Genomic DNA, 25,656 nt, shown 5'->3' on the forward strand with positions numbered 1-25,656 from the left:
ATGGGAATGGGTGGGTAGGGAAGTGGGGGGCGCTATGGGGGACTTTTGGGATAGTATTGGAAATGTAATTGAGGAAAATATGTAATAAAAATATAAAAAAAAAAACTGTATTGTTTCTCCTGTATATTGTTTTCTCAGTTTTTTGTTTTGTCTTAAAGTTTTTAGTTTTACATGTATGAGTGTTTTGTCTGCATGTATGTATGTGTGCCCATTTGTGCCTTGTGCCTATGGAGATCAGAAAGTGGATATTGGATGCCCTGGATGTGGAGTTATAGACAGCTGTGAAACACCATGTGGGTGCAGGTAACTGAGTCTGAGTTCTATGAAAAAGCAGCAGACACCAGCCCCTTCTCAGTTTAGATTTTGAGCATCTATGAAATACCTTATACCACCATTTAAAATTCTGTTTTAGTCTTGGGTGACTGAATATTTCCTTCTGTGATGTCAAAAGCATAATGCAAACCACAATATGAAGGCCAGCCGCTGGTAGACAGTCTATTAAGACAGTGACTTAGCCTGGTAGAGAGGTTGACGAGGCCATGGAGCTCTTGAAGTTTAGGTTTCTTAGGTGTTTGGAATCCTGAGCACAAGGGTCTGATGGCCATGGCTCTACAGATGTTTGACCTAGTCATTTTTGTGCATGCTGGAGTGGAGGACAAAGATCATGATCTGGTATCTTCCTCAGCTGTTTTCCACCTTATTTTCTGAGGTGAGCTTCCAAACCCCAGCTGATTTGGCTAGCCCCAGCGGTTGGTCTGTCTCTGCCTCCTCAGCTCTGCAATTACTGGCATGCCACACGATTTTGAACATAGGTCCTGGGAATCCACACTCAGGTCTTATGCTTGTAAGGCAAACAGTTTACTCACTAAGTTAGCTCCATCACTCATTTTCATGTTTTTAATATACCTTATAGTAGTATCTCTATATTTTAAAAACAAAACACATTTTGAAAATTTAACAAGTGGTTCTGTAAGTAAATGCATTATTTTAAGAACATAGAAATATGGCACCAAAGAAAAACTTAAGACCTATAAATTTATAAAAACAGCATAAGTAAGCTGGTACCTGGCTGTGTGTGTGTGTGTGTATTTGTGTGTGTGTGTTTTATGTAGTATGTACACATGTGTGTAGAGACCAGAGGTCTCTCAAGGTGTCTTTCTTAATATTTAAGGTAAGGTAATTATACCATCTTATAATTTAGAAAAACCCAGAATTTAAGTATGATTTCTATGTAGTTTATAGCCAGAGCTTCTGGTGTAACACAGTTTTTAAAAAACTGTATTATTTCTCTGTATATTGTTTTCTCTGTTTTTGTTTTGTTTCAACATTTTTGTTTTTCTTATTTTATATATATGAGTGTTTTATCTGTGTGTATATATGTGACATATTTGTGCCTTGTGCCTATGAGGATCAGAAAGACAATATTGTCTATCATATTTTATAATTAGTTTTTTAAAGAATTAAAAATTTTTTTAATTTGTTTTTCTGTATATAGAGGCTTTGTCTACATGTATGTCTGCACGCCATATGTGCCTGACACCTACAGAGCCCAGAAGAGGTTATCAGATCTCTTAGGACTAGAGTTGTAGACAGTTGATACCTGCCATGTGAGTTCTGGGAACTGAGCCTAGGTCTTATGTAGTTACTTGACACAGTCTTTCACTGATCCTGAAGCTGACTGACTCAGCTAGACTGGCCAGGCAGCTAGCCAGCTCCAGGGCATCTCCTGTTCAGTCTCTTAGCACTGGACTGCAGGTGCACCCTGATATGCCCAGCTTTTTTTGTGGATGCTTGGATCTGAACAGTGGGCCATGCTTGTGCTGCAAGCACCTTGCTAACTGTTCCAGCTTGCCAGCCTAAAGAATGTTTTCTTTGTTTTAGTAAAACTAGGTTTTTATGTACTTTTTCTTTAGGTTACCATGAAATTAATCAATATTCTATGAAATTTACTTGAATTTGTTACCTCATTAAAAGCAACTATAGTTTGGTTTAGTGAACTTCTGTGTCACTCTCAACATTTTGCAATTAGTGTGTAATATATGTCACTGTAATTATGTTAATACTATATTTTCTCAACATTTTAATGCCCTTGCCAGTTGTCCTTAAAATTATGACACAGTAAGAAATTTTATGTATTAGAAAAACGCCAGCAGAAGGTTGCTATTCTATATCATTTGGTACCATATAATCTAATTTGAAAGTATCTTTTTAATTGGGATTAGTAATGTAAAGAGTAAAGTTCGTGAGTTTTTTTACTTGAGTTGCATATTTTACATGAAACCATTCCTTGCAAAATTTTCAGTACCAGTTGTAGATAACACCTCTCCTAATAAAATTTCTTTCGATGAAGAAATACTACTTATGAACTAGAATTATTTGGTAGGACTGTTTAGACTAAAAATGATGTGTGATGGATTAGTTATTTGGAAAGTATTGAAAATTGTTCACAGTTCCCTGTAGCTTTAGAAGTAGATTTTGTAATGAAGGGTTTATCTGCTTTTTTTAAATACCTTCCGTCTACTTCACTTGAATATACATATGCAAAAACATTTCGTCTCCAAGTTCAATTGGTCCTTTTTTGGTCTCTTTTTATTAATTCTTTTGCTGTGAGCTGATTTCTTTGCTTTTATTCCTTAACCTAACTTATTTTTAAATTAGCTTTACAAAGTTAATTACTCTACCTTAAATTAGCTAATCAGCTATTTTGAGCAGTGTGCAGGATAGCTTTTTGTCAACTTGACAAGAGCTAAAGTAATCTGAGAGGAGGGAACCTCAATTAAGAAAATGTCTTCATAAGATCAGGCTATAGGCAACCCTGTAGAGCATTTTCTTAATTATTTCCCAGTTCATTTTTGAGTGGTGCCATCCCTGGGTTGGCGGTCCTCGGTCTACGAGAAAGCAGGCTGAGCAAGCAGTAAGGAGCAAGCCAGTAAGCAGCACCCTCCATGGCCTCTGCATCAGTTCCTGTCTCTAGTTCTTGTCTTGTTTGAGAGTCTGTCTTGACTTCCTTGATGATGGACTGTGATATGGAAGTGTGAAATAACTCTGTCCTCCTTGGTCATGGTGTTTCAGCATAGATATAGTAACTCTAAAACAATAAGCTTTATTCCCTGCTATCCTCTCAGAGTTTTAAGCTTTCCTATGCTTTATTGTAAGGGAGAGCTTATTGTTTGAAGAGAAGATTCTGTGATATCATTCCTAATTAACATTTTATATGTTGTTCCTACTACCTAGAATGCCTTTGCCCCTTTCCCCACTTTTTGTTGTTTTCTGAAATTAGATCCAGTCAAGTAGCCTTGATGATCTGAACTTATAGAGATCTGTCTGCCTCTGCCTCCTGAGTACTGATTTAAGATCAGAGGAGTGTGCCACCATGCCCAGCTGTTTCTTCCTTTTTAAAAGGACAGTTTCAACATTTTTACCCTGAAATGTTCTGAATTGTCAGTAGATATTAGATATGTACAGTTAAAACATTTAAGGCTAGGTTAAGCCCTGGGGCAGGGTGACTTTTGTTTGGTATCTGGGCCTTGGGAGACTTGTTGACTGTACTTATACCCTGCACTACCAGATTATTCTCATTTCTGTCTATACTTTTAGGTATGTACTGAATGATAAGAAGATGACCCAATAATAATTGCAGTTTCTAATGACCAACAGGTGAAAGAGCTTAAACATGCAAACAAACTAGAAATAACTGACATCAAACTGGAGGCAGCAAGAGCTAAGAGTGAGCTCGAAAGAGAAAGGAATAAGATCCAAAGTGAACTGGATGGTAATATATAATCTCCCATGCTTTCTCTGTTCTTTCCAGGTCTTAATGCAAATTATTAATATAGACCAGCCTGAGTTCTTTTCCAGATTCTCTGTCTTAATACAATTTTCATCTTAGAGTATTAGGAATGATTTTTATTATGTTGAATGATTTGTGTATTCTGTGATTTTTCTTTAACGAACTGTCTACTGTCTTAATTTTATATAGCAATTCTTGATTACTGTGTGGATTAAAAGAAACATTGAAAATATGAGCCTGTCCTGTGTGTGCTTATAATTGTAGTTGCTCTTAGATCATCTGCGACCAAGTTAGAGCATGTAAGGCAGTGGAGCCCAGGCTCAGCTTGGGATTTGATTGGCTGTAAATCCTAGATTAGTTACTGCGTCCTCATTCAAGGTGGGCTCAGTTTCAGCTCCATTTTACTCTTAAAATGGCTCATCAGAATTTCTCAGAAGTTAAGTTTCTTTCTTAAATACTTTAAAAATCTACCCTCAGGCTGTACTGTGCTTGAGTTGACCTCTATTGTTTCCTGTAGAGCTGATTTTTATTAATGATTGTTTTGACTGTTTCTATGTATTATTAGAGTTGAGAGTTTTTTTTTTTTTTTAGTGTGAGCGTTTGGGATCTATTGCTATATTGTGTTTTTAAAGGTTAAATATAAATTATCTATAGTTATTTCTGAAATATTTATTCTAAGACTTGAGAATTCTTTTAATAAGCTTAAAAATGTGATTATTTTTAATTTTGTTAGAAATGTGGCATATTTTCTAAAATTCTGGGTCTTTTGAAGAATTCAGTTAATGGTTTTGTTCAATTTTACCATTACCATCTAGTTTATGATACTCCCCTGGGGCTTTACCTCCAGAACCCCTATAACAAGTCCAGTGACTAAGCCTGTCTGTGTAGTCATCCAAGCTGATCTCTGTTCCCCCAAGATTCAAAGGAATAAGTGTATGTGAACTATTTGAAAGATATCTGAGTAAAAAGTGACAACATTATGTCCAAGTTTTAGTTTTAGCTTTGTTTCTCTGTTATTTTGGGAAAGTTCTGATGAGCTAATGCTCTGTAAGGACCTCTAAGAACATGTGTCCATGAGTTATGGTTGTCGAAGGACACTGTCACAATCTTTCCTTTTACTAGGGGTCAAATGCTTGCTAATTGGAAACTTCATGTTAATGTTGAATAGAGTTTATTTTTCTTCTAAAAATATACTAGGATTGCAGTCAGACAATGAAATTCTCAAGTCAACTGTTGAGCACCACAAAATGCTCTTAGTGGAAAAAGATCGTGAATTAATACGTAAAGTACAAGCTGCCAAGGAAGAAGGTTACCAGAAACTGATGGTCTTACAAGATGAAAAGTAAGTACTTAGTCCTGTAGTTTGTGTTAAACTTCTTTGTGCAAACATTATATTCTCAGATCATCTTTATTATAGTTCTGCTAACATATTGTCATCTGTTGTTTTAGGCTAGAACTTGAGAACAGATTATCAGACTTAGAGAAGATGAAGGTGGAGCATGATGTCTGGAGGCAGTCGGAAAAGGAGCAGTTTGAGGAGAAGCTGCGGGCCTCCCAGATGGCAGAGGAGGCAGCCCGCAGGGAGCTGCAGAGCATTAGGTGAGTTTCTTATTCTAAGATGGGGGGCATCATGGTGTAAACGGAGCACAGAAAATTCCTCTATATCTTTCATCTGAGTCTCCACATAGAAACAGATTTCTTAACTCTATTGTAATCAAGATGAAGTTAGCAGTTCAATAAATCAGACAATAAACCAAACCCATTTCACTTTCTTTTGTTTCTTTAGTTCACTCTTTAATAATCTTCATCTGCCCTCACTGTATCTCAAGACTGCAAAATGGTCACTAGATGATGTTCTGCTGCCTTTAGTATCCATTCACCATCTTGCCTCTTTAGTTGCTACTTGTGTTCCCCAGTTGTGATTTCCTCGTGTATGTTCATCATTTCTTGCTTTTTATTATTTGGGTTCTGAGTGCCTTCCTTTTTGTAAATGTCATTTTAACCATTGTAGACTAGTAGATTCTTATTTTCTTTTGTGAGTTCCATTGTGTTTTTATATGCAAACTATCTCAGATTTGAAGCACCTGCCACTTCCTGAGGCTTTTCTTATTTTTTAATTTAATTTAATTTTATTTATATATCCTGAACATGGTCCCCACACAACCACCCCCAATCTACTGCTCCACTTATGTTCAGAGAAGGCCTGGCCTCTATGGATATCAACCAGCTGTGGTATATCAAGATACCTCCTCTTCTATTAAAGCTAGACAGGGCCACCTAGTAGGGGGAAAGGTCCCAAAGTCAGGCAATAGAGTAGAGACAGTGTCTGCTCTCACTGTTAGGAGTCCTACAAGAAGATGAAGCTACACAACTGTAACATGCGGAAGACCTAGGTCAGTGCCATACAGGCTCCCTGGTTTGCTGTTCAGTCTCTGTGAGCACCTGTGGGCTCAGGCTGGTTGATATTGTGGAATTTCTTATGGTGTCCTTGACCCTCTGGTTCCTACAATCCTTCCTCTGCCTTCTGTGGGATTGATTACCCAAGCTCCACCTAATGTTTGGCTATGGATCTCTTCTGCATCTGGATTTCACTATTTTCTAGCATCCATAGACATCATAGCATCAGAACCACCATTCTCCACCATCCTAGTGCTTTGACCCTTGAATGCAGTTCCTCATGTTGTGGTGATCCCCAACAATAAAATTATATATTTTCATTGCTACTTCATAACTGTAATCTTGCTACTGTTATGAACTGTAATATTAAGTATCTGTGTTTTCCAGTTGTCTTAGGCTAGCCCTATGAAAGTGACATTCAATCCCAAAGGGATTGTTACACCTCCCCACCCCTCCAGGTTGAAAAACACTGATCTAGACTTTGTTTTGACTTTCCTTGTCCTGGGTCTGTAGTCACTTCTCTAAGGTGCTGTGGTTCCTTTTTCTTGGAGAGTAATAGAGGAGTGGTGTAGGCAACAACATAGTCTGGGACTGTCTGTTGGTTCTAGGAACTCCTTACATTCAGTTCCTTTCAGGAAGGTGCCTCTTCTTTCCATGTTGAGAATAGAACATTGAAATATCTGCTATTTTGGAACAGTGTCTCCCCTTAATCCTCTGAGATCTTGTACATGTGGGTGGCCACAGTTTGACACTGAGGAATCTTCTTATATCGTTGTCCACTGAATTTTTTAAGGTGAGGGTCTCAGTGAATTTGGAGCTAGATGTTTAAGCTAAACAGTCAGGCCATTGAGCTCCAGGATGCTCCTGGCATTGGAATTGCAGGGGTGTCTTGCTATCTAGTCTGCGTTTGCATAGTTGCTAGAGAGAGAACTCGGGTCCCCATGCTTGTCCAGCAAGTGCTTTACCTCCTCAGCCATCTCCTTAGCCCAGCGTTTTATATTTTCATGCTCTGTTGCATATCTAGATGTTTTTAATTGTTCGATATTCCTAGCATTTTGAACTTGTCACTTTATAATGTCCTTCATGTCTATTATAACTTTATGGCTTAGTCTGTTTTGTTAAGTGTATTTACCATGGCCCTTGCTTGGTTATTGTCTAATGGGCGTAATTATCCCATGCTTCCTTTTTCAATTTATTGGTACCTCAGTTACTTCATTTAGTTGTTGAGATGATTTTATTTCTTTACCAATTCTTAGCTTCCCAATCCAGTGTAATACTGGGTCAGATTATAGATGGTAGGCATGCTTGCTTCAGTCCCATTGAGTTTCTTCATTGATTAATAAATTAGCTTTAGGGGCAGGAGAGACAGCATGGCAGTTGGACACATGTCACTCTTGCAAAGGACCCAGGTTCAATTGCAGATGGTTCATAACCACCTGTAGCTCCCTTTTCACGGGCTCCACTAACTGCTCCTGACTTTCTCAGGCACCAGGCATGCACATGTTGCCTGTATATATATATGCAGGCAAAAAAAATGTTATGCCAGAATGGGAATGGGTGGGTAGGGAAGTGGGGGGCGCTATGGGGGACTTTTGGGATAGCATTGGAATGTAATTGAGGAAAATATGTAATAAAAATATTAAAAATTAAAAAAAAAGTTATGCCTAAGACTTAAATGCTATTTAAAGGGATGCTGTTTAAAATGCTTAATTATTCACTGGTACAGTAGATATAGTTGACTTAATTGATCTTAATCCTATACCTTAAGAGAGGTTTTAAAAAATCTTTGATTAGAAAACAATTTTCTTCTTGGCTCTCTTTTACTATTTTATCATTAATTTTGTTTTTCACATCACTGTGATCAGAGAATATTTCTACTTTACGCAATACATTAATATTGTGATCTAACATGTCAAGGCCAGTGTTAGGACCAGAGACATTCATTTTTTGTGTGTGTGTGTGTATGTGTGTGTGTGTGTGTGTGTGTGTGTGTGTGTGTGCGTGTGTGCCTCAGAGCTCAGAAGAGGGTGTTACATACCCTGGAACTGTAGTTACAGGTGATTATGAGCCACCATGTGGGTGCTGCGAATTGAAAGTGGGTCCTTTGCAAGAGCCACAAATGCTTTTAGCCACTTAGCTATCCCTGCAGCCTCAGTCTTTACCTTTATAGGCAGTTTCTGCCATTTATTTCAACCTCAAGGCAATTGTTTCACAATTTTCACAAAATGGTCACCTGCTTTGCCTCATGCCTGTACTGTCTGGTCAGTTGCTGTGGGTCTGATGAGCAGATGTGAAGTGAAGTGAGCACAGTTGTCTTCAGCGTGTGCTCTTGTATGTGGGTCACACTGTGATCAAACCCTTTACATCATACCATATCAGTGGACTATAAGATTGGTTATTTATCTATATCATCACATGGATAGCCAGTGCTGCCCCTGGCTATCTGTGTGAGAGCATGTTATACTGGATATTGATAGCCTGGGAACAAACCAAAATTTGAAATTTGAGGGACAGTTTCTACTGAATACATACAACCTTCATATCATTGTGAAGTGGAAATTTAAAGTTAAACTATTTCAAGCCAGGTAATATTTGATACATTTATGTTATGGAATTTAGATTTCCTTTATACTTCTCAGTTGTTCATTTGATCTTTGTATGAACTAGTCAGTATTAAAGTCTGATTATTAGCATATTTCTGTCTTGGACTTCTTATAGTTCTGCTTCATAAAGATGGTTGCTGTGCTGTTTGGACTGTATTTACAAGGTATATTTTGATGATCAATTGCGGGTTTTTTTTTTTATTACAAAAATAGACCTTTTTTGTCTTTCACTTATTTTTTTATTTGAACCCTCCATTATCTAATGTCATTACTATGTGTATTTTATACAGCTTCCATTTGTCTGGTGCATTTTTGTCAACTTTCTAAATTTTCTGCATTATTTTCTTTTTGTAAAATATTGTTTCTATACAACATGTAGTTATATAGTCTAGCCTTTGTTTTTTTTTGTTGTTGTTGTTTTATTTTGTTTTGTTGTTTTGAGACAGGGTTTTTCTCTGTAGCCCTGGCTGTCGTAGAATTCTCTATACCTCAAAGTCATAAACATCTGCCTGCCTCTGCCTCCAGAGTGGCTGACTGTAAAATCATGAATCTGTGATGGACTCTGAGAACCATTCTTGCTTGTCTTTTGCATTTAGGTTCATGTTACTTAACTATTCCAGACAGTGTCTTCGATGGGTTTTACTCTACTGTCATCTCAGGCCGTTTAGAGTGTTTTCTATTTAAATTTGTACCTACTCCTCTTGTTTCTAGCTTCTGTAGCCATAGTGATAAAACGTTAGCATCCTGTTGTTACTTAAAGACAATAATGAACTTGACCCATAGTCCTTGTTTTATTTTATTTGACAACATTTAATAAAATACAAGCCAGTTTTTATCTTTAACTTGTCGATAATATAAATCATTTCCTATTTCATTAGTCACTTTTGAAATTTGCTTTTTATTTTTCTTGAGTTTCTCCAGATCATTTATCATGTGTGATTGACCCCAGACATTTTAAAATAAGGATACCTTAACCATACAATATCTGATAGGAGTACTTCTGAAGATTGTTTAATTCTCTCCCTTTAGAATATTATATAATTGATGTCATGTTTGGTTTACTGATTTATAAATTTAATCACATCTCCTAAGTCTGTTTATTTTTCACTAAAATAAGTATAAGTGTAGCTTCTATTTAGTACCATCTAATCATAGGTCAGACACTATCTGGGGGAAAAAGTGGGTCCTGACAGGAAAAATGTAAATAGTGCTTAAAAAAAACATTATTTAAAAATGACACTGTGTGCTAAGTAGCTGATCTGCTGGGCACAAATGTGTGCTTTAGAGGTTATATACTAGTTATTATTATATACTAGTGTTTAGTCTTCATTACGGTGCTTTATTCATAATACGTCACAGTGGGAAGAATAATGTTTTAGAAGGTATTTTGTTATGGCAGGGAGATGGCTCAGTGGTAACATGCTTGCTGCTCAGGCGTGGGGACCTGAGCTTGGATCCATAGCATGGAAACACCCAAGGACAGCGGTGCACAGACAGGGTGACCATTCAGTTTAGCCAAAGGAGCAAGTTTATGGTAAAGTGAGAGACCCTACCTCAAAAAATAAGATGGAGAAGCCATCAAAGACATCCCGGTGCCAATGCCTGGCCTCCACATGTGCCTGCAAGGACAAGTGCATGTGCACATGCAATTGAATGTGCACACATACACATTTTATATCTTTTTTAAAATTTTTTTATTGGATATTTTCTTTATTTACATTTCAAATGTTATCCCCTTTCCCCGTTTCTCCCACCCCTGGAAACTCCCTATCTCATCCTTCCTTCCCCTGCTTCTATGAGGGTGTTCCTCCACCCACCCACCTACCCACTCATCCACTCCCACCTCCCCCCCCCCCCCCCCCCCCCCCCCCCCCCCCCCCCCCCCCCCCCCCCCCCCCCCCCAGTTCCCCTTCACTGGGGCATCTATCCAGCCTTCATAGGACCAAGGACCTCTCTTCCCACTGATGCATGCAGCTGGAGTGATGTGTACTCCTTTGTTGATGACTTAGTCCCTAGGAATTCTTGTGGAACTGGTCAGTGGATATTGTTGTTCTTCCTGTGGGGTTGCAATCCCCTTCATCTCCTTCAGTCCTCCTTTCTCTAACTCCTCTACTGGGGACCCCCGCGCTCAGTCCAATGGTTGGCTGTGAACATCTGCCTCTGTATTTGTAAGGCTCTGGCAGGGCCTCTCAGGAGACAGCCGTATCAGGCTCCTTTCAGCATGCACTTCTTGGCATCCACAATAGTGTCTGGGTTTTATAACTGTATATGGAATGAATACCCAGGTGGGGCAGTCTCTGGATGGCCTTTCCTTCAGTCTTTGCTCTACACTTTATTTCCATATTTGCTCCTGCGAGTATTTTGTTCTCCTTCAAAGAAGGACCAAAGCACCCACACTTTGGTCTTCCTTATTTTTGAGCTTCATGTGGTCTTTGAATTGTATCTTGGTTATTTGGAGTTTTGGGCTGATATCCACTTACCAGTGAGTGCATACCATGTGTGTTATTTTGCAATTGAGTTACCTCACTCAGGATGATATTTTGTAGTTCTAGCCATGTGCCTAAGAATTTCATAAATTCATCGTTTTTAATAGCTGAGTAGTACTCCATTGTATAAATGTACCACGTGTTCTGTATCTATTCCTCTGTTGAGGGACATCTGAGTACTTTCCAGCTCCTGGTTATTATAAATAAGGCTGCCATGAACATAGTGGAACATGTNTCCTTATTACATGCTGGAACATCTATTGGGTATATGCCCAGGAGTGGTATAGCTGGGTCCTCAGGTAGTACTATATCCAATTTTCTGAGGGACCACCAAACTGATTTCCAGAGTGGTTGTACCAGCTTGCAATTCCACCAGGAATGGAGGAGTGTTCCTCTTTCTTCATATCCTTGCCAGCATCAGCTGTCATCTTAGCCATTTTGACTGGTGTGAGGTAAAATCTCAGGGTTGTTTTGATTTGCATTTCCCTGATGATTAAAAATGTTGAACATTTCTTTAGGTGCTTCTCTCGACCATTTGGTATTCCTCAGTTGAAAATTCTTTGTTTAGCTCTATACCCCGTTTTTAATAGGGTTATTTGATTTTCTAGAGTCTTAACTTCTTGAGGTTTTAGTATATATTGGATATTAGCTCCCTATTGGATGTAGGATTGGTAAAGATCTTTTCCCAATCTGTTGGTTGCCTTTTTGTCCTATTGACAGTGTCCTTTGCCTTACAGAAGCTTTGCAATTTTATGAGGTCCCATTTGTTGATTCTTGATCTTAGAGCATAAGCCATTGGTGTTGTGTTCAGGAATTTTTCCCCTGTGCCCATATGTTCGATGTTCTTCCTCACTTTGTCCTCTGTAAGTTTCAGTGTATCTGGTTTTATGTGGAGTTCCTTGATCTACTTGGACTTGAGCTTTATACAAGGAGATAAGAATGGGTCGATTTGCATTTTTCTACATGCTGACCTCCAGTTGTACCAGCACCATTTGTTAAAAATGCTGTCTTTTTGCCACTGGATAGTTTTAGCTCCTTTGTCAAATATCAAGTGACCATATGTGTGAGGGTTCATTTCTGGGTCTTCAATTCTATTCCATTGATCTACCTGTCTGCTGTTGTACCAGTACCATACAGTTTTTATGACTTTTGCTCTGTAATGTTGCTTGAGTTCAGGGATAGTGATTCCTCCAGAGGTTCTTTATTGTTGAGAAGAGTTTTTGCTATCTTGGGTTTTTTGTTATTCCAAATGAATTTGCAAATTGCTCTTTTTAACTCTGTGAAGAATTGAGTTGGAATTTTGATGGAGATTGCATTGAATCTGTAGATTGCTTTTGGCAGGATGTCCATTTTTACTATATTGATCCTGCCAATCCATGTGCATGGGAGATCTTTCCATCTTCTGAGATCTTCTTTGATTTCTTTCTTCAGAGACTTGAAGTTCTTATTATACAGATCTTTCCCTTGCTTGGTTAGAGTCACAGTGAGTTATGTAATATTATTTGTGACTATTGTGGAGGGTGTTATTTCCCTAATTTCTTTCTCAGCCTGTTTCCCCTTTAAGTATAAGAAAGCTACTCATTTGTTAAATTTATATCCAGCCACTTTGCTGAAGTTGTTTATCAGCTTTAAGAGTTCTCTAGTGGAATTTTTGGGGTCACTTAAGTATACCATCATATCATCTGCAAATAGTGATATTTAGACTTCTTCCTTTCCAATTTGTATCCCTTTGACCTTTTGGTGTCTAATTGCTCTGGCTAGGACTTCAAGTACAATGTTGAATAGGTAGGGAGAAAGTGGGCAGCCTTGTTTAGTCCCTGATTTTAGTGGGATTGCTTCAAGTTTCTCTCCATTTAGTTTGATGTTGGCTACTGGTTTGCTGTATATTGCTTTTACTGTGTTTAGTTATGGGCCTTGGATTCCCGATCTTTCCAAGACTTTTAACATGAAGACATGATGAATTTTTTCAAATGCTTTTTCAGCATCTAATGAAATGATCATATGTGTTTTTTCTTTGAGTTTGTTTATGTAGTAGATTACGTTGATGGATTTCTGTATATTGAACCATCCCTGTATCCCTGTAATGAAGCCTTTTTGATCATGGTGAATGATCATTTTGATGTGTTCTTGGATTCACTTGGCAAGAATTTTATTGAGTATTTTTGTATCAATGTTCATAAGGGAGATTGGTCTGAAGTTCTCTTTCTTTGTTGGGTCTTTGTGTGGTTTAGGTATAAGCATAATTGTGGCTTCATAGAAGAACTAATTGGGTAGTGTTCCTTCTCTTTCTATTTTGTGGAATAGTTTGAAGAGTATTGGTATTAGGTCTTCTTTAAAGGTCTGATAGAATTCTCCACTAAGCCCATCTAGTCCTGGGCTTTTTTTGGTTGGGAGACTATTAATGACTGCTTCTATTTCTTTAGGGGTTTTGGGTCTGTTTAGATGGTTTATCTGATTTCTTTTTAACTTTGGCACCTGATATGTATCTAGAAAATTGTGCATTTCATCCAGATTTCCCAATTTAGTTGAGTATAAACTTTCATAATAGGATCTGATGATTTATTTTTTATTTTTTTATTTTTTTTAGATTTCCACAGTTTCTGTTGTTATATCTCCCCTTTCATTTCTGATTTTATTAATTTGGATACCGTCTCTGTGCCCTCTGGTTAGTCTGGCTAAGGGTTTATCNATCTTGTTGATTTTCTCAAAGAACCAGCCTGGTTTTGTTGATTCTTTGTATAGTTCTTTTTGTTTCTACTTGGTTGATTTCAGGCCTGAGTTTGATTATTTCCTTCTGTCTATTCCTTTTGGGTGTATTTGCTTCCTTTTTTTCTAGTGCTTTTAGGTGTCTTGTCAAGCTGCTCGTGTATGTTCTCTCCAGTTTCTTTTTGGAGGCACTCAGAGCTATGAGTTTTCCTGTGAGTTTTCCTCTTAGGACTGTTTTCATTGTGTCCCATAGGTTTTGGTATGATGTGTTTTCATTTTCATTAAATTCTGAAAGGTCTTTAATTTCTTTATTTCTTCCTTGACCAAGTTATCATTGAGTAGAGCATTGTTCAGCTTCCATGTGTATGTATGTCTTCCATTGTTTTTGTTGGAATTTAAGACCAGCCTTAGTCTGTGGTGGATATAGGTTGCATGGGATTATTTCAATCTTCTTGTATCTGTTCAGGCCTGTTTTGTGACCAATTATTTGGTCAGTTTTGGAGAAGGTACCATGAGGTGCTGAGAAGAAGGTATATTCTTTTGCTTTAGGATGAAATGTTCTATAAATATCTGTTAGATCCATGTGGTCCATAACTTCTGTTGGTTTTACTTTGTCTCTGTTTAGTTTGTGTTTATATGATCTGTCCATTGCTGAGAGTAGGGTGTTGAAGTCTCCTAATATTGTTGTGTGGGGTACGATGTGTGCTTTAAGCTTGATTAAAGTTTCGTTTATGAATTTGGGTGCCCTTGCATTTGGAGCATAGTTGTTCAGAATTGAGAGTTCATCTTGGTAGATTTTTCCTTTGATGAGTATGAAGTGTCCTTTCTTGTCATCTTTGATAACTTTTGGTTGAAAGTTGATTTTATTCGATATTAGAATGGCTACTCCATCTTGTTTCTTGGGACCATTTGCTTGGAAAGTTGTTTTCCAGCCTTTTACTCTGAGGTAGTGTCTGTCTTTGACACTGACGTGCATTTCTTGTATGCAGCAAAAAAATGTTGGGTCCTGTTTACATATCCAGTCTGTTAGTCTATGTTTTTTTATTGAGGAATTGAGTCCATTGATGTTAAGAGATATTAAGGAATAGTGATTTGTGCTNCCTGTTATCTATCAGTGATGTTATTTTTATGTTTGTGTGGCTATCTTCTTTTGGGTTTGTTGAAAGAAGATTACTTTCTTGCTCTTTCTAGGGTGTAGTTTCCCTCCTTGTGTTGGCATTTTATCTATTATCCTTTGTAGTGCTGAATTTGTGGAAAGATATTGTGTAAATTTGTTTTTGTCATGGAATATCTTGGTTTCTCTGTCTACAGTAATTGAGAGTTTTGCTGGGTATAGCAGCCTGGGCTGGCATTTCTCTCAGGGTCTGTATAACATCTGTCCAGGATCGTCTAGCTTTCATAGTCTCTGGTGAGAAGTCTGGTGTAATTCTGATGTCTGCTTTTATATGTTACTTAACCTTTTTTCCCTTACTGCTTTTAATATTCTTTCTTTGTTTAATGTATTTGGTGTTTTGATTTTTATGTGAAGGGAGAAATTTCTTTTCTGGTCCAGTCTATTTGGAGTTCTGCAGGCTTCTTGTATGTTCATGGGCATCTCTTTCTTTAGGTTTGGGAAGCTTTCTTCTATAATTTTGTTGAAGATTTTACTGGCCCTTTAAGTTGGGAACCTTCACTCTCTTCTTTACCTATTATCCTTAGGTTTGGTCTTCTCATTGTGTCCTGGATTTCCTGGATGTTGTGGGTTAGGAGCTTTTTGCATTTTGCATTTTCTCTGTCTTTTGTGTCAATGTTTTCTATGGTATCTTCTTCCCCCAAGATTCTCTCTTCTATCTCTTGTATTCTGTTGGTGATGCTTGCATCTATGACTCCTGATCTCTTTCCTAGGTTTTCTGGCTCCAGGGTTGTCTCCCCTTGTGATTTCTTTATTGTTTCTATTTCCATTTTTGATCTTGGATGGTTTTCTTCATTTCCTTGCCTATTTGATTGTGTTTTCCTGTAACTCTTTTTAAGAGATTTTTGTGTTTCCTCTTTAAGGGCTTCTATCTGTTTACCTGTGTTTTCCTGTATTTCTTTAAGGGAGTTATTTATGTCTTTCTTAATGTCCTCGATCATCATCATTAGAAGTGATTTTAGATCCGAGTCTTGATTTTCTGGTGTGATGGTATATCCAGGACTTGTTATGGTGGAAGAATTGGGTTCTGATGATGCCAAGTAACCTTGGTTTCTGTTGCTTATATTCTTATGCTTGGCTCCTGCCATCTGAATATCTCTGGTGCTACCTGCCCTCGATATCTGACTGGAGTCTGTCTTTCCTGTAATCCTAGATGTGTCAGAACTCCTCACAGTTCAGCTGTTTCTTTGATCCTTTGATTCTGGGATCCAGTGACCCTGAGATTCTGGGTTTGACAGAATTCCTGGTAGTCAAGTAGCCTCTGGGACCCCGAGATCCTGGTGTGACCAAGCTCCTGGGATCCTGGGATCCTGGCTATGTTAGAGCGCTTGGTATTTGAGCCTCCTCTAGGTGCTGTGTGTGGGACTGGCTGCAGAGTTTGCACCCAAGGTAAACAAGTGCAGACCAGAAGGAACCCAAGCCACTCCACATTTTATATATTAGAAGGCTGATTTACTATGTATTTATTCAGTTTGTTAAGTGTATTGTTACCTGTAAATTTATCCATGTAAAAATTACAGATGGTTAGGTGTGTAGTCAACTTTCCATAACAGCAGCATTCTAACCCAAACTATTACAAGAAATTAAAGAGACTATGTTTCTATATAACTTGTAGGAAGGTTAAGGATTTAACTGTTTTGTTTGTTTTTTCTTGGACACAAAAATCTACAACTAAACTATGAGCAGACAGAATTAATTCCTTCTTTCTTTTTCTCCTTCTTCCTCTGCTCTTTCTCTTAGTTGGCTTATTTTCTGCTGTTTTCTCTGTGAGGCAAGCACTATAGTTCCAGTGAAAAACGGCAGTTGCTTGCCAGCTCAACTTAGAAAGCTCTAGGGAGTGGTTTGGATGTGGTTCATATAATCATCTTTGGCCTCTCAGTGTGTCAGGGGAGTGAGGCACTGTGGTAAGCCAGGATATGCGGCCACTTCTCTACAGATATGGATAGAGAGGATGTGTGTTTGACATCAGAAGTGAGTAGAAGAAATTAAAGCAGTAACTATTCAAGGGAACAGGCTTAAACATTTAAGATTATTGCCTATAGTGATATCTTGTAAAATAGTTTGCCTTTTGCATAACTTAGTCTTCTCCATTTTGACATCACTGCTTTAGGTTAGTTTGTCTGTGTCACCTTATCAGGAAGTATAATTGAACATTAGAACCATTTCCTTTGCAATTTGGACTGTTTAGTAAGTGACAGGTGGAGAGTGTGTAGCAGCATTTGACAGGTGCAGAGAGAGATTCCTGTTGCATGTTTTTGCTTGATGTGTGTCGTTATACATGATTCTCTAGTAATGCTTTGGTTCAGTGGCCTCATGTCTTTTCAGGATAGTCCCTCTTAGTAAACAATGATCAGTCAGTTTCCAGCACTTGAGACAGGACAGTTGCTTTAGAAAGATGGTTTGAAGGGACTGTCCTCCTGAGGAGGAATTGCAGACTGCTTTTCTTGTCACACTATTTGCTTTCCCTTGCTAATGGACGTAAACATCATATGAAGGCAAGATCCTTTGCCATTGAATATGGTATTGCTGATCACATGTAACTACTTAAATCTGAGTTTAACTAAAATTTTAGGAGATTAAAATTCCAGTTCCTCATTCATACTGTCTACAAATTGCTCAGTAGCAACATGAGGCTAGGACCTTTTCAAATTGAAACTTTCAGATGATAATTTCCATTACCAGTGAGGGTCTTATCAGATAACACTGTTAAGCTGTTAAGAGCAGGGCCTCTGTCTTTATTTTTAATGTTTCCATAACAGTTAGAACTAGGCTCAGCATTTATGGGCACCCAGTAAATATCTGTTGAAATATCAAATAGCATATCAGCTGTATGACATAGCAAATCTAGACTCTGGTCACCATAGTAGAAAGGGATTTGAAATAGTTCCATCTCAACGTTATTCCACAGTTTCCAGTTAAGCTTTTTGTAAGCTGAACTCTGTTGTAACTTGACCCTTCATCATACTTCCTCTGACTGCTTCTATGTTTATATGTAAAGTAAAAGTAATTATAGGTTATCATTCTCCAACTTATCCTTCACTTCCTAATCTCTTACCACCCACTTATTAACCTTCTTTCTCTCCCTCCTCCTCTCCCCCAGGTTTCCCCACCCCAACCTGTTTCCCCTGCTCTCCCTTTCCACCCCTACCCCAATGCAGAGAATTAAACTTTAGGTCTTACACCATCATACTGAGCCACACACCCAGCAAAGCTCTCTCTTGAACAGCAATCTGAAGCAGCCTCTTTTATTCTATTACCAGGAAATATTCTGTGATTCAGCAGCATTGTCTTTTAAAGGTTCTCACTGAGTTCTGAGAGGGCGTATAACCTTTAGTCCCTTGAAGGGGAAATGATTCTTTCTTTTCCCTCCCAATAACAGATCAGCCAGGGGGGCTGGCAGTACTATCTATTCTTGTTTGCAGATTTGACCAAGTTTGGTTAAAATGGCTTTTCTCTTGACATTCATTGCATATAATTTATCCCAACTCTTCTTCCTTTCCCAGTTATATTCTACTAGGTAATTTTTCAACAGTCATGGAGTCTTTGGTATCATGCTCAGACTGTCTTCATGTCCTGTCCCTTCCTTGCCTTTAATCGTTTGTATTGTTGAACAGCTCCCCATGTTTAGTTATGTAACTTATTGTATCCTCATTCATGCATTATTTAATCTATTTATCATCCCATATACCTGCCCATACGCTGGGCTTTATCTTCTCTTAGAACCATTCACTTCCAATATGTAACCATCTTCCTTTAGTTGTTTTACTCTCACTCAAGGCACCAGAAGGTAGCCCTATGCTTCTCTGCCAACTTGCCTTTTGTCCTGGTTATATTTTTCCCCCTGCAACTTGACACAAACTAAAATCATTCGAGAAGAAAGAACTTCAACTGAGAAACTGCCCACGCCAGATTGGTCCATGGGCCACCATGTGGGGCATTTTCTTGATTAATGATTGATGTGGGTGGGCTCAGCTTATAGAGAGTAGTGTCACCCGTGTGCAGGAGGTCCTGGATGCTATTAGAAAGCAGGCTGAGCAAGCCATGAAGAGTAAGCCATTAAGCATTGATCTTCCATGACCTCTGCAGTTTCTTGACTTCTTGCCCTGAATAGGCTGTATACACTGTAAACAAACAAACAAACAAAAATCCTCTTTGCTCCCCAAATTGGCTTTGTCTGGTGCTCATCACACCAGCAGAAAGTAATCCTTAGTTTCCAAAATGAAGGGTGTTCTTCATTATGTTTCATTAAGGTCTTGTTTCATTTGTACTCTTTACCTATAGTATATGTTTAGTTTCTTTGTTTTAGACACTTACATTGCCTTTACAGCCCTGTTCAAATTCTGCCCTTCTTGCATAGCCTTCATCAATCCCCTAATAAAAATTAAGTTCATTTATTTGTACTTTCCATTTTTATAAGATTTCTTTTGACTTGTGATACATCTTAAATATTTAAGACCTGTAGTAATCAAGAGACATACATTTATTTCATAATTTGTCTTTTGAAACAGTCTCTACTTTTCTTGAATTCTTTTTCTGTGATTTAAAAATTTAAAACTGTTGGTGGTGTTCTTAAACCTTCATAGTACTTATAAGCTAATTTTATGTTAAAGTCTATTATCTTCTAGGCTAAATAGTTTAAAATAGTTATTTTAAAGCATATACTAATTTTCTCCTGGAAGGGAAAAAAATCTCAAATCGGTTTTAGATTCTAAACTGGTGCTGTGTTAGTAATGTGCTCTGGAGAAGGGCTGCACTCCACAGTGTGGTCTGTCTTCTCTAGGAATAGTGGGTTTGTTTCCATGTCTTACCAGATAGTCTCTAACTTTGCTTCTTTGCCTTCAGCTCCTTTATGTAAGGCATTTTTGTTTTTATTCACATCTGTGTCATTTAGTTAATAATCATTCCACAACCTAGACTTTAGAGGTTTTCTTTCTTATTGATAGTCCATCTAAATTCTTGACCTCAGTGAGATATATTTGGAGCCTAAGTTTTCTTATTCTGACCCTAACCTACCATAATATTTTGAACTCTTTTGATTTCATCATGTTCTTATAGAAAGAATTCTTTATTAAGGACTAACATCCATAAATATTGAACAGAAGAGGGCCTCGGTATGTAGAGCATTCAGTGCTTGCCTAGCATGCGTGAAACCCTGGGATAGGTTTTCCAGCAATGCCTAAACCAGGCATAGTGCTGCCTATAACTGCCTAGTGATTGCCCATAAGCCCAGAACTTGCAGAGGTGGAGACAGGAGGATCAGAAGTTTAGCGCCATCTTCTGTCAGGTATGTGGCTGCATAATAAGTTGGAGGTTACGATGGGTTGCATGAAAACATATCTAACGGCAAGAAAGATAAATATTTAATGGGGCAAGTAAATACAATATTGAGAAATCAGAGGACAGTGAGGTGGCTCAGTACACAAGGGTGCTTGCTGCCAAGCCTGAAGACCTGAATTCAATCCCTGGAGTCTACTTGGGGAAGGAGAGGCTAACTCCATGGTTGTCACACTTGCTATGGCATGTACACACACACACACACACACACACACACACACACACACACACACACACACGTGAGAAACAACTGAGTAAAACTGCAGCTGGAGTTAGTGACAGAGCGTGAGCCTGATTGTGAAGGACAAGGAGAAGCGAGGCACGCTCTTCCCTAGAGCTGCTGTTCCTGGCCTGTTTATATGTGTAAACCTCTAAGAAGCAGGACGGTAGGTAACTGCAGGGTTCCCACATTGTATTCATCACAGACACTCCAAGTCAGATTCAGGAGCCTCACAGATTAGTAGTCAGGAAACAAACATTTATTGGCGGGCTAATCATGCCAAGACAGAAGCACATTCCAGTAGGTTTGTATTTGAGATAAAGATTTGAAGAATGTGATCAGTTAAATTTTAACTCATCTTGGGCTGGTGAGATGGCTCAGTGGGTAAGAGCACCCGACTGCTCTTCCGAAGGTCCAGAGTTCAAATCCCAGCAACCACATGGTGGCTCACAACCATCCGTAACGAGATCTGGCGCCCTCTTCTGGAGTGTCTGAAGACAGCTACAGTGTACTTACATATAATAAATAAATAAATAAATCTTTAAAAAAAATTTTTAACTCATCTTACTTACATTCACACACATATAATGTATGTGCCTGGTGCCTGCCAGGGTGAGAAGAGGACACTAGAGTTCCAGACGGTTGCAAACCAGCATGCCGTTGTCAGGAGCCAGAGCCATGGCTCTTAACCACTAAGCCATGGCTTCAATCCCTTTAAAATTTTTTTCATCTAAAACTTATTTTAAACAATTTAAAGGAAAAACTTAAGGATGTCATTCTCCCAAACTTAATTAGCACGATGTTTTTCTGTAGATTAGTTGGTATCACCCAAGCTGTGATTGACTGTGCAAATTATATTCTCTTCAACTGTCCATTTAGGTCAGAAATGTAAGTTATCAGGTATGTTAGAGGATGCAGGATAGTGTTCTGTGCTAACTAATATTCTTTTAGATGTGTAACCTTGTAAATTGAAAGCAGAGTAGCAATTTGTAGAATCGCTGTATAGGTCACAAGTGGTTTCTAAATTAGTTTCTGATGCTGTAACCACACATTCTAAACTTCAGCACTGAAGGCTAGGGAGTAAAAGCTGTTTTCTGTTTTTATTAAAACCCTTACTACTATAGGGGTATACACCTTTAACCTAAGCACTTGGGAAGCAGAGACATGCAGATATCTGAGTTCAAGGCCAGCATGATCTACAGAATGAATTCCAGGGCACTCAAGACTACATAGAGAAACTCTGTCTCAAAACCAAACAAACAAAAATCCACCACCTATAAAACATTACTGTTGTTGTATCCATGTAGAATTCTCATTGTTGCCCCTCCATACTCTGTACTTGTTGCTAAAGATGTAATTTGTGTTGTTTTATGTGAATATAATATCGCTGCCAAGAGTGTAAATATTTAGGATTATATATTGCATTGTGCCAATTGTCAAACAACCATCCTGTAGAATGATTGCCCAGTTCAATGAAATACATGAATTATTGATTCATAATTTCTTTATTTGGTTATGTTTTTTAGGTTAAAACTTCAACAACAAATTGTGAATACCGAAAAAGCAGAGAAAGAAAAACTTGAAAATTCTGAACTGAAACAGGTGATTGTAATGCAGTTTGCTTTTATTTTGTTGAATGCTTCTTTTAAGTCTGTTTTGTGTAGCTTTTGCAATTAATAATAATTAGTACTTTGTAATCTGATCACCATAATTCATAATATATTGATGAAGCTGTTATGGAAAGATAAAATGTTTCAATTTTTCTGCTATAATTTAGTAGACTTGCTTTACTTTTGCTGTTTATCTTAATATATTAGTATGTGGTAGCCTTTGACAATTTTTTTGTTACAGTTAAAATGACATATTTTGACATTCTGAATTTTAAAATTAGAAATATTCAGGTTTTTAAGTTACACATGTAAAAATATTCTGTGACACGTCATAGGTTTTTGTTGTTTTGGTTTTGTTTTCTTGCTGTATTTGTCTAAAATTTAAGAGTTGTGTTTATAGGAAGAAATTTTTATTTTAGTTAAAAGAAAGATTTCTATAATGTAGGGTAAAATACACATGAGTATTTGTTTCTAAATTCTGGTTTTTTTTGTTTTGCTTGGGATGTTTCTATTTTCTTAGATTATGAGTAGTGAGGATTCCACTTAGAGTTTTCCCATCTGCTGACACTGCCTTGCACATGCACTTTGAGGACCTGAATTGAGAGAGAATAATGCTTGCATGTCAGCCGAAACTGCTTTGAGTGTGCACTTACGGAGCCTCAAGTGGCAGGGCACAGTACTCAGACACTGGTTTCTGCTCTCCTATGGATGTAGAGTTAAGTTTCTGAAGGTTGCTTAGTTACAAAGCCGTAGTAAAGAGTTAATACTTTCCACTCCTTAGTTGTTTTTTTTAAAGTAAGTTCTATATGAAGAAATTTATTATAAAATAGAAATCAGAGACATACAGTGTTACTGCATTCTAGTAATTGTACCATGGACATGTATAGTCTGATCTTACATGGCTTTTATACTGTTAGCCATATAATGGGGTTGTTTCCCACTTAGCTAATTTATTCTACCAAGAATCTTGCTTTTGTTAGCTGTGCTGGTACTTACTTGCCTGTAATCCTAGCACTTGGGAGGCTGAAGCAGGAAGATCAGGAGTTTACAGACTAACTGGGCTGTGTAGCAAGACCCTTTTTCTTTTGACTCTTAAATCTTACGATGATGTTTTGTTTTTGGTGATGGCAGAGACCAAATTCAGGCCTGTGTGCATAATAATTAGACAATTATGCTATACTGCTGAGCTGCATCCTAGGTTTACAGTGGGTTCTTTAGATTTATGTCTCTTGATTCTTTCAACTCTGAAAGGTCTCTTAGAGAATGGCTAAAGAGAAATGAAGTTAAAAATGAAGACTTTTGTTTATTAGCTTAGACATGGCTTACGAAGGATGTAGATACATAATTGTCCCCAGTGAGGTCTATTCAGTCACAAGTTTAAAAAGTGTAAGTCTTTCTAGCCAGTTGATTTATAACTCCAATATATCATAAGGAAAGGTGCTTCCATATGAAGGTAAATTTTGGGTGAATCAAGCCTGTGACTTTGATACCTGTGCTGATAAATGGCTCTAAATCAGTGGTTCTCAACCTTCCCAATGCTGCCACCCTTTAATACAGTTCCTCATGTTGTGACCCCCAGCCATAAAATTGTGTTATTACTTCATAACTGTGATTTTGCTACTGTTATGAATTGTAATATAAATGATATCTGATCTGTAACCCTTGTGAAAGGCTCATTTGACCCCAAAGGGGTTGTGCCCACAGGTTGAGAACTACTGCTCTAGAGGCTATGGAATCCATAGTATATTTATTAGATTTCTCAAAGCACCTTTCTCCTTCTCAGTACTGGGCCATACAGAAAGCTAGGAAACCTTTGAAGAACAGGATTATAGTGACTCTTCTCATATGCATGCCCAACAATTTCTGAATTCTCTGAGAGTAGCCTTTCTGGTAGAGTAGTTAATCTAATGTGTGCTTCGGGAAAACAATGCTCTCTCAACTGTTTTCTCTGCTGGTTTGCTTTTAAAATCTCTTCTGTAGAGAGGGGAAAGGCTTTGTAATAGGAGACTATCTGCCAATGTTTTCTTCTTCCCAAAGCACCTACTCCCGAAACCTCTTTGCAGTGCTCATTTGGGGATGAAAAGAAAGAAATCAGTATCTAAGTTCTATATGGTATGAAATACTTTGGTTATAGTGAGAAATGCCCCCAGCCCTTGCTATTCATTATCTCGCTTACAGGGCACCCTGCATGCCTCACTGGGAGAGACATTTTTGTGGGGAGATACTCTGCTCCTCACATGTCTTGATGGGTAGATATCTTAGTGTCTTTCTGTTTTTCTTTTTTCTTTTAAGCAAATCAGTCATTTGCAGATCCAAGTGACCTCACTGACGCAGTCGGAGAACGACTTGCTGAATTCAAACCAAATGCTGAAGGACATGGTGGAGAGACTAAAACAAGAATGCCGAAATTTAAGGAGCCAAGCTGAGAAAGCACAACTAGATGTGGAAAAGTAAAGTTTGCTCTTTTTTTGTATACAAACTTTTTTCTTTCTGCTATATAAAATATATTTTATTGATGATTGAAACATTGAATGTATTTGTGGGAATTTACTTTCTCCTTCTATGAAATGAACTTTTACTCCTAAATTGCTTCTAAAAGTTTTAGGAATGGACAAAGGACCTTTAAAATTATATCTGAGCACAGTGTTCTCAAAACTCTTAATGAGAAACCTTTATTCAGTTAGCAAATTAAACTATGATTCCCCAAATCTGTATTGAAAACCAGAGAACAGAATGCTTTGGGTTGTGAGGTTGCTCGCACTGTCTCTGTCTCTGTCTCTGTCTCTGTCTCTGTGTGTGTGTGTGTGTGTGTGTGTGTGTGTGTGTGTGTGTGTGTTTGTGTGAGAGTGTGTGAGTGTGTGTGTGAGTGAGTGTGAGTGTGTGTGTGAGTGTCTGTGTCTGTGTGTCTGTGTCTGTGTGTGTGTGTTGCAAACACACACAGACTTAGAACTAACCATTTGGATTTCTCTTGTGAAAAGTTATCTACTTACTTATATTCTTTATACCTTAACATTTACTGCTGGTAAACGGTAAACTGGTATGGAAAATGCTCTGGGTATGCTCAGGATTTTATTCTCTAGACAATGCTGTGAGGAAGTGGGGCTCAGGATGTAGTTCAGTAGAAAGGTCTGGCTAATATATAGAGGCCTTGGACTTGATGTCTGGCTAGTATATTAAGCCTGGGGCTTAATGCCTAGCACCACAGAAATAAATTGTAAAAAAGGAAAAAGAAACATAAGTATAGAATATTGTTTTATATTTGCTTTGTTTTTATAGCATATTTTTAGTTTTCTTTCCAAATTCTTTTTTTTTTTTTTTTTTTTTTTCGAGACAGGGTTT

The 25,656-nt window shown here is 37.9% G+C and overlaps 1 protein-coding gene across 2 annotated transcripts in view; it reads left to right on the plus strand.

Moving 5' to 3' along the window:
• Cep83 (centrosomal protein 83) overlaps nt 1–25,656 on the plus strand; it is a 106,571-nt gene that overhangs the window by 58,098 nt on the left and 22,817 nt on the right. For both annotated transcript variants that reach the window (XR_003837767.1, XM_021175324.2), the window contains exons 8-12: nt 3,658–3,772; nt 4,988–5,132; nt 5,240–5,389; nt 22,234–22,309; nt 24,610–24,767. Coding sequence is in view for 1 of the 2 variants with exons in the window: in XM_021175324.2 (XP_021030983.1) it covers nt 3,658–3,772; nt 4,988–5,132; nt 5,240–5,389; nt 22,234–22,309; nt 24,610–24,767 (644 nt within the window). In the remaining variant the exon portion in view is untranslated. The remainder of the gene's footprint in view (nt 1–3,657; nt 3,773–4,987; nt 5,133–5,239; nt 5,390–22,233; nt 22,310–24,609; nt 24,768–25,656) is intronic.

This window comes from Mus caroli, chromosome 10 (genome assembly GCF_900094665.2).
Source record: "Mus caroli chromosome 10, CAROLI_EIJ_v1.1, whole genome shotgun sequence".
NCBI lineage: Eukaryota > Metazoa > Chordata > Mammalia > Rodentia > Muridae > Mus > Mus caroli.